Source organism: Muntiacus reevesi, chromosome 4, assembly GCF_963930625.1.
Source record: "Muntiacus reevesi chromosome 4, mMunRee1.1, whole genome shotgun sequence".
NCBI lineage: Eukaryota > Metazoa > Chordata > Mammalia > Artiodactyla > Cervidae > Muntiacus > Muntiacus reevesi.
In genome coordinates, this window is record NC_089252.1 from 140,477,413 (window position 1) to 140,492,592 (window position 15,180).

Here is a 15,180-nt window from a genome sequence, read left to right on the forward strand (position 1 = left end):
ATGCAATCTTACAAGTAGAGGCACAACATTTTTTTTTCTTTACCAACTCTTTTCTCTCCCAAGGCAATACCCATTTATTAAGATTAATGAAATCTGCCTTCTTTTCTGTTTACTTGGTATAAATCATCATATGCTTTGGGGAGATGTGGAACAGTTATTTCTGGGGTGAATATTTTTGGCTCCCTAGCTTCAGCCACAGCTGCTTCGAAAGAGGTAGCAGGACCCTCACCTCGTTCCTGGATCTGAGTCTCAAAAGGCGTCTCCTGGCCCACCACTCGCTAGTGCCACTGAATCAGAGACACGGCGAGGTCTGGCAGCCCAGGTTGCCAAGCTCCTGCAGGTGACTCCATCGCCCTGCCTTTGAGAACCTGGAGAGGAAAGCAGAAGGAGCACTGGCCTAGGAGTCTTGGTTAGACGTTCATCACAGCCCCAACTCGCTCTGTGGCTCTCTGGGTTTGACCCTTTCCATCTGGGCATCTTCCCCCTAAATGAGGGGCCTGGTCATTTGTTTTGAACTCCTTTCCAGTTCTTTCTTCTGGAACCTTGCGATTCTTATTCTGAGCCCTGGAGGTCCTAGTGAGAGCCTTGCCATTACTGCTCTTGGGTATTAAAAAGGTCAGGAGTCCCCAGTGTCTGGGCTGTGAGCCCAAATGGCCCCTCTGAGCAGAGGATTCTGCATCAGGATTTTGCAGTGCTGATTCACGAGTGTCTTGAGCATTTGGGGTAGGGACGGGGCAGTGTGCTCCCTGGGGAGGAAGTGGCATTCAGCCAGTTGGGCGATGGTTTCATTTTCAGGGGAACAATTCCCTGTGGTGTAGAGAGCCTGATTTCCCCCTCCACATGCCCAAGAGGCATAGGGCTCTGATGGCCTAGTCCTCCTGCCCTCCCTACCTCCCCGTCCCGCCCCAAACATTTGCTTGGGTGCCATGAGTTCTGTGACCTCCAGGTAACTTCCTCCTCTGTGCCTCCAAGGCCCTGTGGGTCAAGTAAAAGAAATAACTGCCATTTCTTGAACGGGCCAGCCGCTATGCTAAGAGCTTTGCTTCCTTTTTCTCAATGAACCCCATGAGGTGAGGACCTTTATGGCCATTTTGCATTCCGGAGACTTGGGGTGTGCAGAAGAGATGAGACTTCTCTGCGCACAGATCCCACAGCTCTCTGATAGCACCAGAGAGCTCTTAGTCAGCCCGCTTCCTGCTTCTGCAAGGGGGAGGCTGCCTTCTTCCAGGGTTAGGAAAGGATGCAGGATGGGGTGGTGAGTGAGATCACAGGTGCAAAAGCCTCAAGCTCAGCTATGGTCAGAGAGGCTGGTCTCATGAAGGAAAGGATGGTGGAAGGGCCAACCTTAATTCCCATCACAGGATGGGAACGGCGGGCTCAGTTCCATAAAGGAGGCTCTGAAGGCCGGCTCTCCAGGAGCTGTGTGCATCCTGGTCTGCGTAGGTTCTAACACAACTTAGAATTTGTGTTCAGTGGTGACAAAGAAACCTCATGGCCTCGTGTTTTCCTAAGCCAGCCACGCATCAGAATCTGCTGGGAAGTTGTTAAAACTACCAATGCTCAGAGCTCTTCTTTAGAGATCCGCATCTAAAGTAAAATCCAGACATTTGAGTTTTTTTTTATAAGAGCCCCAAGGGATTCTGGTGATGATTCTCCAGGTTTCGAACCACGGGTGTGGGTAACAATGCCAGATGAGATGTTACTTATCTGAGTCTAGCTGCATGCAGACTTCTGGAAAATTCTGACTAAAGGGCCACTGAGTCTGGAGCTGTCGCACCACACAGCCCAGAGGAGCCCACTGGCCCCCTAACACTGACCTCTACAGAAGCCTCCAGCCCCCTCCCAAAGGCGCTTATCCCCAGCTCTGATGTGGGCTAGAGGCAAAGAGAGAAGTGAGGTTCTAGGTTTGCGGTCAGGACATTACCTAAGGGGGTGGAGGGAGAGAGAAGAGAGCCGTGTGGTTGTGAACCTCTAAATAAAGGAAGTTTCTCATGAGAATTGAAATGTTGAGTTCTGGTCCCAGCGCTCTCCCCACCTGGGAAATTTTTGAACATTCCAGCCCTGTCCTACAGTAAGGAAGCGACTAGAGGCTATGTCAGCAGGGGAGAGGGAAGTGGTGCGGGGCCCCGGGGCGGGTAGGGCGGCACAGGAGAGACAGGAAGCCAGGGACTGGACGGAGGAGGGATGTGCCCCTGCCGTCAGCGTAGAGGATGGTATGAGGGCTGGTGGGGTGGGATCCCAAGAGGCTTCAAAGACGTCTTGGTTTACCTGTTCAAGGAAAAGCAGGCGAGAGATTCAGTGAAATCTTCCTTTCCTGGCCAGGTGCACTGGCTGTGAAGCTTAACTTTGTAAACTGGGGCTTCAAGCCCTAGTCACGTGGTTGGCTGCTCATCATCACTGAGGCAGTCTGACTTCCTGGCTTTGGCCCTGATTCTTTCCTCCCCCTCAAATTCAGTTTAATAATATCCTTTTGATCACGGATGGCTTTTTTACTTCGTTTATTTTCCACGCAATAGTCAGCCCAGGGCTACATGCCTTGGGAGGCTGCATGAAAGCGCAGCACACAAGCCTCCCGCTTTTGGGCTGTTCTGAGTCCACTCAAGCACAAAGTGGCTGCAGACGTGAAGCATTCCTAAAACCGCAAGGGTAGATACCGTTGATCCAGGAGAAAAAAAAAAGTGCAGGAGGAAGTTATCAGAATGCTTGGGAAGATCCTTAGAGTAATGGAATCGGATCTGGCCTGGGGAAGGAAGTGGGGTACCTCTGTGGCCTGTCCTAGCAAAGGTGCCCAGGTGGGACCAGGAAAACTGGGTCCAGGAAGCCCTGGGGGCTGGCTGGCTTGTGGGCAGAAGAGGCTACAGATTGTGTAACTGAAGGCCACTTCCTTTACGAGAAGCTGTCAACACCAAAATTTCCTCCTAGATGAATTTATAAAATGTTCTTATGTTTATTCTAGTTACCAAGGCCAATCATCCTGCCATTTGTTTTCAATGTGCTTAAAAGGGGCAGTTAAAGAGGAATGTAAACAAAGGTTAAACTTCTACGAACTGTTCTTAGGCCAACTGGTGAGAGTTAGGCTGATGTAGAGAAGCTTAGGCATAAAAGAATGATCAATCTGTGTACTTCATGCTGTTATCAACTGTAAATACAGTGAGAGAAAGTGTGTGTGTGTGTGTGTGTGTGTGTGAACACATGTTTGCTGGGGAGAGGAGGCAGCTTCCTGAGTTTTGCTCCCAGTCCTAAGTAGAGCAATATGTATTTTCTTGAGAGTTTCATGTTGATTGTTAGAAAACACTGCCTCCTGTCTCTTGTCCTGGTGCCATAAGCTGAAACTTTAATTCTTTGGAAAGTACAGTGGATTCTGGCAAAAACTGTCACTTTTGCATCTTTTTCCAAGGAGACGGTTGGGGAGCCATTCTATTTGTTGGTGACAACTCTGAACCAAAAAATAAACAAGGGCCCCGTCGACGTAATCACTTGCAAAGCGCTGTACACCCTTAATGAGGACTGGCTGTTGTGGCAAGTTCCAGAATTCAGTACTGTGGTAAGTCTGCGATGAAGCTGGTGGGGTAGACAGTGTGTGTGGGGGGAGAGTGTCACTTGAAATGATATCATTACTACTGTGAGAGGCTTCAGACTTTTAGTTAATTAAAAACAGTAGTTGATAAAATATTAACACGTGTTCACATAATAGATTTTAATTACTCTGATTGGGGAGAAAAGTATTGTAATGATGCCTGGGGTACTCATCAATTTCCAAAGATTTTAATATCAGGATTGCTTATAGCCTTCAGCATCATCAAAGGAAATGCAAAGTACTCCCTATTCAGCACTTAGAATTGCAATCAGAATTTCTCAAATGACTCTGCCCTGGAAGACAATGTGTGAAGATGTATTTCAACCAAATTGAGGCCGTCTTATTTTAGAACGATAACATAAGACAAATTCCACTGTATTCCCCCTGCAACCTGACGCCCTTACTTTATTTTCATGGATTAGTTACAAATGTTTGGTGTCATGCACTTAATGTTCTGTGATCTCATAGATATTTTTAGAGGAATGCTGTAAATCATGACAGTAAGACGATTGCCTAGTTGCTAGAGGGTTTCACCCATTTAAGAACTTCCTTTTCTCCCATCCCCACTCCACCCACCCACCCTCTTCCCTTCCTTAAAGGAAAAGAGACTAAATTTTTTTTTTTTTTTTTGCACAGTCAGGAATTTTAGGGAGTCAAGCGTGGCAAGTATCTCCAAAATCACTTCGGATTTTTCTGTGCTTTTCTGTTAATAGAGGCTTGAAAAAGAGATGGCTGTGTTTTGGGTTTGATCTTTGGCTTTATGGAGATTCTGAGCTGCTCACAATCTCATAAGTGGGGAAGGAGGGAAAAAATTACAGTGGGGTTTTGGTATTTCTCAGTAGAAGGGCTGAGTCTCCTGTGGCTTTGCTGTGGATGGCGAGCACCGCAATGTCATCCTGGAAGAATCTATCCGTAATTGGAGAAGGCACCGAGGTGCTGTAGTCTATGTTCTGGTTGTGTCCTCTGGGGGGAGAATACTCCCTCGGTAAGCTCTTTGGAGTTCTTGGTCATTGCCAGATGGAGCTCACCCTCCGCTGAAGACACATGCTCAGCCCCATCCACTAGGTGGGAGGCTGGGCAGAGGGTCACCAGTTCTGACTTCTGTCTCTGCTCCATCTATACCCGAAGGGCGCAGTGGCTCTCCAATGTTGGCATGCATCAGAGGCCCCTAGAGAGCTGATTAAACCCCAGAGTTTCTAATTTAGTAGGTCTGGGGGTGTGACCAGAGAACTTGGCATTTCTTAAGAGCGTTCAGCAGCTACTGCAGTTACTGATAGAGTGGTTACTAAGTGTAGACTCTAGAGCTGGGTGATTTGAATTCTGCCTCTGCCTCTGCCTCTGGATAGCTGTGTGACTTTGGGCAAATTTGGAAACCTCTCTCTACCTCCATCTCTTCACATGTAAGATGAGGATGGTGATCATGGTGCTTGCCTATCTCATGGGCATCGCAAGGATGAAGGGTTGATATTCTGGGCTTCTCTGGTGGCTCAGATGGTAAAGAATATGCCTGCAATACAGGAGACCTGAGTTCGATCCCTGAGTGGGGAAGATCCCCTGGAGAAGGGAATGACTACCCACTCCAGTATCTTGCCTGGAAAATTCCAGGAACAGAGGAGCTTGGAGGGCTACAGTTCATGGGGTTGCAAAGAGTTGGACAAGTCTGAGCAACTAACACACACACATACCACACACATGCACTTAGACCATTGCTGGACACACGAGTGCCCTGTAAAGAGTTATTAAATTTAATTTAAATCTCGGGCACTTGCTAGAAATGCTGATCCAGATACACCCTTTCCTGGGCCTTCCCTCGGGACTAACTACATTTGACTCTCTGGGGATGGAACCCAGGGCACAGATAGATGTCTTAAATGCTCCAGGTATTTCTGATGTGCATCTGCAGGAAGAACCCCACTGGTATGTTGGGAGAATGAAAGATGAACTTGCATCAGAGCCCATTGACTCTCCTTTCGCTGATTCAGGATTTTGTCTTCAGACCCAGGGCCTGGGTCCTACCTTGAAGATGTTCATGCTTTTATTTTGAAACATTTTAGACGCTCCACAGGTTCCCAAAGAGAAATATTTGCAAGTGAATCTAGGTCAGGGGAAGCCAAAAGGGTCTCACTTTCGTGAAAACACAAAACCCCCTGACAGGAAAGAGAGGAGAGGAGAGGACAAGATGGAACTGGGAGTGGGGAGGACTCAAGCGTGGAGCCTTGGAGCAACTTTCGAGGCCTGAGTCCTTTCTGATGCTTTACATCTGAACACTTTTCCCCCTTTCATTTTGAAACGTTATTTATTTCACAGTCAATTAAGACCATGTGTTTCTGATTTGTTAACACTCAAGTCATCATCAAAATGTTTCTTGATGTTGAAATTTGTGCCGACTCTTGAATCCTTTTTTCCTCTGTAGCCCCTGGGGAAAAGGTTGATGGAAAATTATGCTTTCAGAAATCCACATCAATCTTCCTTTTTGAATACGGATTTGCCAGTAGATAGCATTGAGACTGAGGAAGGGGCGGGCCTCTTGTTCCTAGGGCCCTTGACTTTAAAATTGATTTTTAATACCTTTTATTGGACCTGCCCCAAACCTCTTTCATGGTGAATGGTTATACTAGAAGCTCCAGAGAGGCTTGATCCGGTCTGTGCTTGTGTGACAAAATGTTAGCAGAAGGTCAATATAAAAAATTTAAGGTTTTTCATTTCCTTTCAGGCAAGTCCCCTCAGCCTTAACCATCATCTTTTAAATTTTCTTCCTTCCTCTCTCCTCCTCCCTCCCCCTCTTTCTCACTTTACCCCCACTTCCCCAGGCTTGTACATACACCCAGCGGTTTAAAGTCTTGATTTTCTAAATTTGCCTGAGGTGGTTTATGTAATTGAAAACCAAGGTGTGGTGAACAAACTCGATTGTGTGTGCGTCTGTGTAGTGTACATTTTTTCAAGGAAAGAAAAGTCAGAGGGAAAAATGAAGAGCAGCCACCACAATGGTTTGAAATGACAGGTTGGTGCCATGTCAGGGGCACATTTTAAAAGAGGCCCCCAAACTCCTGTTTGGCTAAATGTTCAAAAACACGGCACCTCGTCCAACAACCTAAAAGTTAGGTTTGACACCTCTAAAGATTAGAATGTGTTGTTCCTGATGTGTGGAGTGTTGTCTAGACCATAAAGACATCCTGCCAATTGCTTATACATGAAATCATCATAGTAACACATGGGCTCCAAGAAGTAACTCTTTGTTTGCTGTGCCCTGGGGGGAAAACTCCTCTGCCTTTCTTAGATGAGAGCAAAGCGCCATAAAGTCACTTCCTCTAGGACCAGAAGAAACCCACTCTCCTCTACCTGGGGACCGCGGACTGGTGTTCAATGAGGCAGACCGCCATAACGTTCTCAAGCTCCTGGATGGAAGAATCATTGGAGCACACATACCACAGACACACACACAGACATACACACAGACACACACACACACACACACACACACACACACTTAACGAAGAATCATTGGAGCACACATACCACAGACACAGACACACACACACACACACACACACACACACACACGACTCTAACATCCAGGCATTCCAAGTTGACAGCTAGACGAGGAATAAAGCCTGCTGCTCTGTGGTTTTACCTCCTTTAGGCACGTTTGATGTTGCGGCTGGAGCCTCTCGGGCCCTCCCTCAAGGAGGTCTGTGTCTAGAGAGTGATTTTGGAGCAGATCGCCTGAAAGGAGTGAGTGAAGGTTGGGGATTTCAGTTCCGGGAAAGTGGACCGCATGGGAGAAAGGACATTTGCTTCACTTTCAGGAGGAGATGAGAAAACCCAATAACTCGTAGCACGCGTGCTGAATTAGCGAGAGGAGCTTGACTTACAATCAAAGTTAAGCGAGAAATGGTTTTTTGAACTCTTAAACCCAGGAAATGAGCCTGCCAGTCGGCTGTGTCTGAGAGATAGCATCTTGGCGCCCTGGGAAACAGTGTTCCGACAAACATATTATTGCCCTCATTCTCATATCTACGAGAAAGTCTTTAAGATTATTAGAAAATCTTGAAAAAGCACAGATACTTACCTTCAGAAATCTTAACGCCGCTGCGATGATTTATTGCAGGTTTCTGCCAGCCCACACCAGCCATTTCTCCACAATAGTTACATGCTGGGGACAGTCATGTCTCATGAACTATTTCATCTCTGATACAGCTCTAACTATCTCTAGCAAGAGCTGCTCATCGACAGGCTTCCTTCAACACAGTGGCTCTGCCCGCCAAGCCCCAGCTCCTTCTCTTTCCTTTAGTTTGTCCTTTCAGAAGATCCATTATCCCCATAATTAAACAACCCACTGTCCCGATTAAGTCATTCTCTGTTACTTCAATTACATCCCATTGTTCATTAAATCCTGATGTTTGCTCTTCAGAAATCTTGTTTTTTTTAATACTCCTAGCATTTGTGGCCAAACAGTAAAGTTAATTAACAGTTCTTAAGCTTTTTTCCCCCTTTTCTCTCTCCCATCGTGCAAATCATTTCCATTATGACTTGCAATAATACTGAAACCATTACTAACTCCATAGTTACTGTTCTGAGCTTTCTGATCACAGAGGCAAAACCATTTTTTATAATCATTTGAGGTTAAGTCATCGTAGTTGATGGCAGGCAGTGGAAAATGAAAAATTAACCTAAATGAGTGCTTTAAATGACTTTCCTCTTCATACTCTTTGTTCTCACATCCGTAGTCATGGGATTAGAAAATAATTTAGTTACCTAAGTACAAAAGTACTTAATTTTCTTCTTTATGGCTCAAATGTGACTCTATTACTTCATCATTAAGGATTCTTATTTATATTTGTACTCCTCAGAGGATGGTAACTTTTATAGGAATTCATAGTGGAGATAAAGACATTTTTTAGATTTGTCTTCTCTAGTATTGTTAAAGTCAGCATTCTGTTTGATGTTACTGTTGTCTAGAGCAGGAATCAGCAAACAAGAGCCTGTGGGCCAAATGTGGCCCTGCTGCTGATTGTTATAAATAAAGTTTTATTAGCACACAGCCGTGCACATTCAGTTACTTTGTCTGTGGTTGTTTTTCCTGCTGCAATGGCAGAATTGAGTAGTTGCAGTTGAGAGGATACAGACCTCAAAGTCTTAAATGCTTACTCTCTGACCTTTTACAGAAATGATGCCAGCCCTTAATCTAGAGCTTGACATAATAGAGGAAAGGAACTAAAATCCATCCTCCTGCTCACTCCCAAAAACCTTGGCCTGTTTCCTCTCCTAAGAGGGACACAGCAGTGGGAATGTTTCATCACTATCCTCAAAGCTGCAATTCATGGGCGTTTTGCCAGAAAGACCAAAAACCTGTGAAACACATTAAACCTAAAATACTGGAATCAATCATTCTGGGCTAAATCAGACAGATTCTCACTTGATTTTTGCATGAACAAGTGTTAGTAAATGCTAGCAAGTGTAGAAAAACTTGTGAGAGAGACTTAAATTTGAGGAAATTCTCTCCATTAATTTAGTTTTTTTTCTTCAAAATGGAAAAGACCTTTCTTCCTCATTATTCTCTCAGGGGGTCAAATACCTTGACACAGGAAGCACTGGGCTCTCAGTCTTTGGTGGGGAAAGGAAAAGGAGGCTGGGGAGGGGTCTTCGGGCAAGCAAGAGCATCATTAGAGGGGGCAGCTGGTAGGATGTCCCCGGGCCAATGCCAGTTTGAGATAAACCTCAGATCAAAACCTTTTCTGAGACTTGCACGTCTAATTCTGGGCTCTTTCTGCTCCTGCTGAACTCCTGGAAGTGGTTTTCTTCTCTCTGATTCAGTTTAGTATAAAAAACAGATCTTCTCTTGACCTTCATTTGGTTCTGCAGTGAAATTAGAAATGTATCTTTTAGGTTTTATTTAATGAAAGCAATTATTGGCCTAAGACCTTTTACAATAAAGTTGCTGGTTTGTCATAAATTCTTTTGAAATTGGTTTCTAGATATTAGAAGTTATTCCAGAAAGGATGCAGCAATGTCCCTGCCGTCATTAGCCAAGAATATGGCTGGTGAGGTCAAGAGGTAGATGGATCACTCTTTTCCCACCACACTGTGGGGAAAATGGACAATGCCTCTCCACCTGCTTGAATCCTCTCGACCCTCCGCAGCCTTATTTTTTCTAGCCCCCTCCCAATACCTGAAACCGCCAAGTTGGTTAAGGGCTGTTGGGTAAAGCTGCTAGCGAAGCAGTGGTATTATGTTCCCAGGTGCCATGATGCTCAGCTCAGAAGAGGTGGGGTTTGGAGTGTGACAGTCTTGGGCGTGACTCTGAGCCCAGCCACTTTACAAACTAGCTGTGTGACCTTGGGCAAGTCACTCAACCTCTCTAAACCTGTTTCCTCGTCTTTAAACAGGTAGATTATAAACCCTAGCCTTGCACCTTTGTTAACGAGGTCAGGAAATAATATCTGTAAGATGTCTAGCCATCATGCCACAGAGTGTGTGCTTGTTATTTATTTATTTGTATTTATTTATAGCCGTGCTGGATTTTTGTTGCTGCACACAGCCTTTCTCTGGTTGCAGCAAGGGGGGGGCTACTCTCCAGGGGCGGTGTGCCAGCTTCTCGTTGCCGTGGCTTCTCCTGTTGCGGAGCACGGGCTCTAGAGTGTGGGCTCAGTATCTGGCATATGGGCTTAGTTGTTCTACGGCATGTGGGATCTTCTCAGACCAGGGATTGAACCTGTGTCCCATGCATTGGCAGGTAGGTTCTTAACCACTGGACCACTAGGGAAGTCCTCATTATGTGTGGAAGCAGAAACTGCCCCTCGCCATTCCTTTTGGTCGGTCATTTATTGATGATGGGTGATACGGGGAAGTTGATTAGCTGCATCCATTGTCATTAAATGTTTATGTTACTATTGAAAATGTTACCTAAAAAAAAAAAAGAAAATGTTACCTATAACCCTATACATGGGCTTTTACAACCGGTAGCATGCAATATCTCACTGGACAGATGTGAACAGGAGAGCCCAGTGACACTCCTGCATAGCTAACTAGGGGTGCAGTCCTGCACGCCCCAAGGGGCTGGACTGTGACCTGCAGTGAAGGATGGGATCCTTCCAGTCTGGTCCTTTCTCTGGGTTTGGTACCTGTGCCTTCCAAATCGCCTTGCCCTTCTAAGACCCCTTCTTGATAATAGCTAAGCCATTGTTTCTGAATTCATAGTTCCTTGAGACCCAAGATACCTGTGGTTTAAGCCACAGGGGAATTTCTCTCTCAACCACGTGAAGTTCTGGGGTGGGCAGGCCAGCTCTGGTGGGTGCCTCTGCTGGGACATCCTCACAGACCCCAGCTCCTTTCTTGTCATCCTGAGGTCACCTCAGGACCTAAGGTGTTTGCTCCCCACCAGCCTCCTTCCACAGTGCAACCAGCAGGACATATGCTGAGCCGCAGAATAGTTGACAGATGGTCACCAGCTGTCTTTTGAGGAAGTTTCCCAATGCGCTGCCACATAATGCATCTGCTGAATCTCACTGACCTGAACTGAATCACATGGCCATACACAGCTGCAACAGGGGCTGGGAAATGTCATCTTTATTCTGGGGGAACATGGGGCTCCTAAAAGTGCCTGCCAGTGGGGCCTGAGCCACAGGCTGCTCCAGATCGAGTGGGTTCCACGGGGTCCCATGCCAGCCAAGGTAAGGAGATTGAGTCTCCTCTTCTGTGTCCAACCTGTCTGCTCAGACAGCGTTTATTAAGAACCCCGGGCAGGTTGGGCCTTCCCTTCAGAGGTTTATCACCTCGCTGGCCCTTTGGCTGTGCAGTTAAGAGTGTGAACATGGCCTAGTTTTGACCCTCAACAGCTCTGCGATCTTGGACTCATTTCCGAACCTCTCTGTCTCAGTTTCTTCATCCATTAAATGATGCTAATAATAGTGGCCACTATAGACAGCAGTTGTAAGGATTAAATGAGTTAGCAAAGCATACCTGACACATGGTGAGTGTTCAGTATGTGCTGGCTATTATTGTTAGAAACCTAAACCAGTATTCTCTTCTTCAGACTTTGTTTCTATAAATAGTACAGGGCTTCTCCCTCACGCGGCAGATGGTGGTTTTGGAAAGGCAAGCATGGTTCTTCAAGCCTCTACCCTCCATTCTCCCCCAGAGGAAGTGAGATTCTTTATCTAGACTTCTTGACCTACTAGCCTGAGCAAAAGATTGAAGCTTGCTGCACATCAGTCTAATTAGGGTTGAAGCCAAGAGTCTCCATAGTCTAGAGGCTTCCTTCTCTACCACTGCACATGTAGCGCCTTTCCAGACCCAATTCAAATGCCCCTTCCTCCATGCAGCCTTCCTTGATTTCTTCCCCTTTGAAAACCCTCCTCCAAGGTAGAGACAATATCTCTCTGAACCTCTAAAGCACTCCATTGATGACTACTATTTTCTATTGGTATTAGAATTCATTGCATATATCCCACAGCTGTATCAGTCTTCAAATACTTCCCAGGCAGGATCAGTGCCAGCTTCCATTTGTTATCATTTGCAACGCCCTGCACACAGTATGTTCCAGGTAGATGGGTGTCAATGAATGACTTTATAACCTCAGCATCGACAAATTAAGCTTTGTCAGGTTGGGTGCAGACAGATGTAAGTAACAGAAAATATGACTAATGGTGTGTGAAATCCTAAAAGCATGGAGTTGCATCTCAGAGCAGGAAATCTGGACGTAAGCAGCCACAAGGCAGGTCGATGTACTCAGCAGTGTCAGGGCTCTGGGTCACTATCTCCGTGCTCCTCTTGGCTCTTCCTCTTAGTCACTAAATAGCTGCCACAGCTCTAAGCACTGCTCTCCACTTTTGCAGAAACCTTTTCCCTTCTCATTGGCCCAACTGGGTTACATGACCAGTCCCTGGTGAATGAGGAGGAGAGTCACCACCAATCATGTTTCTTAGCCTAGATTGGACCTGGCTTTTGTCTAGCAAAGAAGGAAGAAAATGGCTGCTGACTGAATAACCCACCATATCTATTGCCCCAGCTTTGTTGACACTTTCATAGCCAGAGTAATTCCCCTTAACAGAGGGACAGATTTCTGGAGAAGAAACCAGGTGCATTTTAGAGCACTTTAGCCTTTTGTGCATCTTGAAAATTAATTACCACCCCATAGATTTGAACGGTGCTTGTTTTTCAAAACATTTTCATATTTTGAAAGGCAGGCTCAGCAAATGTTTAAGAACACGGAGCTCGAGTGCCCGCTTCTACCTTTTCCTTGCCAGGTGATCTTTTACAACATACTTAACCTCTCTGTACCTCAGTTTCTCATCTGTAGAATGGGATAATAATAGAATCTATGTCATAGGGTTGTTGCTGAGATGAATTTATATACACTGATACACATCACATTGACCATGGTGATTGGCACACAGGAAGTACTCCTTAATTTTCTATTATTACATGTCTTGATTTAGTGATCCTGTCACTTCTTGGAGATAGGGGCAATGAGAATTTTGAAACTCAGGAAAGCTGGAGGACTTGCCCATGCTCCCGCAGCTAGGGAGCAGGAGAAGGGGATGATCCAGGTGGCCTGGTACCAGTGCCAAGGCCTCTCAGCCCTCCTGTCCTCTCTGCTTGAGTTCTCTGAACACATACTGAGAGTGGAAGAGTCATATCTGGTGGCTGAATATGGTTTCAAAAGTGATGCTTTGGCTCTCAAGTGTATTGTGGATCATCTGAGAGTGAGGACTATGTCTTAAGGCAGCTGTCCCCATCCTTTTTGGCACCCAGGACCTGTTTCATGGAAGGCTGTTTTTCCACTGACCAGGAACAGGGTGGGACAGAGGATGATTTGGGGATGATTCAAGCACATCACATTTATTGTGCACTTTAATTGCTAGAATCTAATGCTGTCACTGATCTGACAGGAGGCGGAGCTCATGCATTAATGTGAGCGATGGGGAGGGGCTGTAAATACAGATGAAGCTTCACTAGCTTGCCCTCAGCTCACCTCCTGCTGTTCGGCCCAGTTCCTAACAGGCCACAGTCAGTACTGGCCCATGACCCTGGGGTTGGGAACCCCGCCTTAAGATGTCTCCTAGCCCTGGCCCCTAACACTGTGCCTCTACGAAGGACTCTGTTGAAGTGGGTTTTGAAGGGGAGGTCCCATGGGGAGTCTTTCATGATGAGAAGCAGAGGCCCAGCATGAGCTTTCCAAGCCGGGGGATCGGATTATGAGGAAGGGCCTGCTCTGAGGTCCCCCAGCTACACTTGCACTTTCAGAAGCTGCTGTTGGAGCAGTATGCATTAGCGGCATAAAAAATGAACACAAATCAATTTGTCTCTGAATTTGCTCTCTGAATTCCCCATAGACTCTATAAAATGCCATTTTACCCTTTTCCACCCATCTGACTGTAGAGGCAGTGGTGGATTTACATTATTTTACATCCAGTTACGGGTTTATTCTTTTCCCTTTTGGTTATGTTTTTAAGAAGAACGTTTATTGCCTATAAAGAGGTGTTTTTGTTGAAGACAATAGTGCCCTTTAGGTAGTCATAGGATGTTATTTCACAAATACCTATGAAACTGTTAAACAAGCTGGGATCGCTGGAGCTCTGCTTAAAATGGGCTTTTCATTCGTCTTTACCTTTGGAAGCTCCATGACATGGGTCTCACCACCACGGCTGCTACTGGGAAGGAGACCGGCTGGAGAAACACAGGGAGACGTGGGCAAGGCCACCCCGACCGACTGTACAGGGCAAGGCTGCCGTTTGCCCCTCCAGCCCCTCCGGGAACCCCGAGTTTGAGGGAGACGCAGCTTAGGTCTCTGGTCATGGCCCGACCTAAGACAGATTCCTGGTGGTTCAGGCTCCTGGGCTGTAGGCGGGATGGGGAGGAGAAGGAGGGAGGGTGCCTGGGTGGGAGGGACTGAAACTGAGGGGTTCAAGGTGCACCTCAGACTCACCACTCACAAGCCGTCTCCCTAGAGGCAGAGGCCTCTGTTTCCTCACTCAGAAAGTGGGGGTAATAATAATATTACAGGACCCTTCACTGGGAGGATTAGAAGAAGCAAGTCTGGAGGTGCATTTGGCAGGGTGCCAGGGTGAAAGTGTTATTCGCTCAGCTGTGTCTGACTCTTTGTGACCCCATGGACTGTAGCCCGCCAGGCTCCTCTGTCCATGAAATTCTCCAGGCAAGAATACTGAAGTGGGTTGTCATTCCCTTCTCCAGGGGATCTTCCCCACCCAGGGATCGAACCTGGGTCTTCAGCACTGCAGGCATTTTCTTTACCATCTGAGCCACCAGGAAATGTCACTAAGAAGGGAGGTGAGAAAAGGACTCTGGGCTTCCTTCTTGCCCTTCCCGCTGCTTCTCACCCGCCCAGCAGGTCAGGGGTCATGGTTCTGCATCCCTGCCTGGTGAGCGGCAGACCCAGAACAGGAATATGCGCTGAGAACAGTCAAGGGGGCCACTCTCTGGCTCAGGAAAAGGAAGCTCTCACAGGCCAGACCGAGACGGCAGCTTCACCTCAGACTCCAGCACCAAGTACTCAGAGTTTCAGTCTCTTGGTGAGGACCCGACCAAGATTTACTCTTGCACAACTGTGAGCAGGATTGTAGGGGCAGGCTGTAAAGGCAGCA

General features: G+C 46.6%; 1 protein-coding gene across 1 annotated transcript in view; it reads left to right on the plus strand.

Moving 5' to 3' along the window:
• PLXNC1 (plexin C1) overlaps positions 1 to 15,180 on the plus strand; it is a 150,150-nt gene that overhangs the window by 108,834 nt on the left and 26,136 nt on the right. The window contains exon 21 of the mRNA XM_065934213.1: positions 3,398 to 3,544. Within this exon, the coding sequence (XP_065790285.1) occupies positions 3,398 to 3,544 (147 nt within the window). The remainder of the gene's footprint in view (positions 1 to 3,397; positions 3,545 to 15,180) is intronic.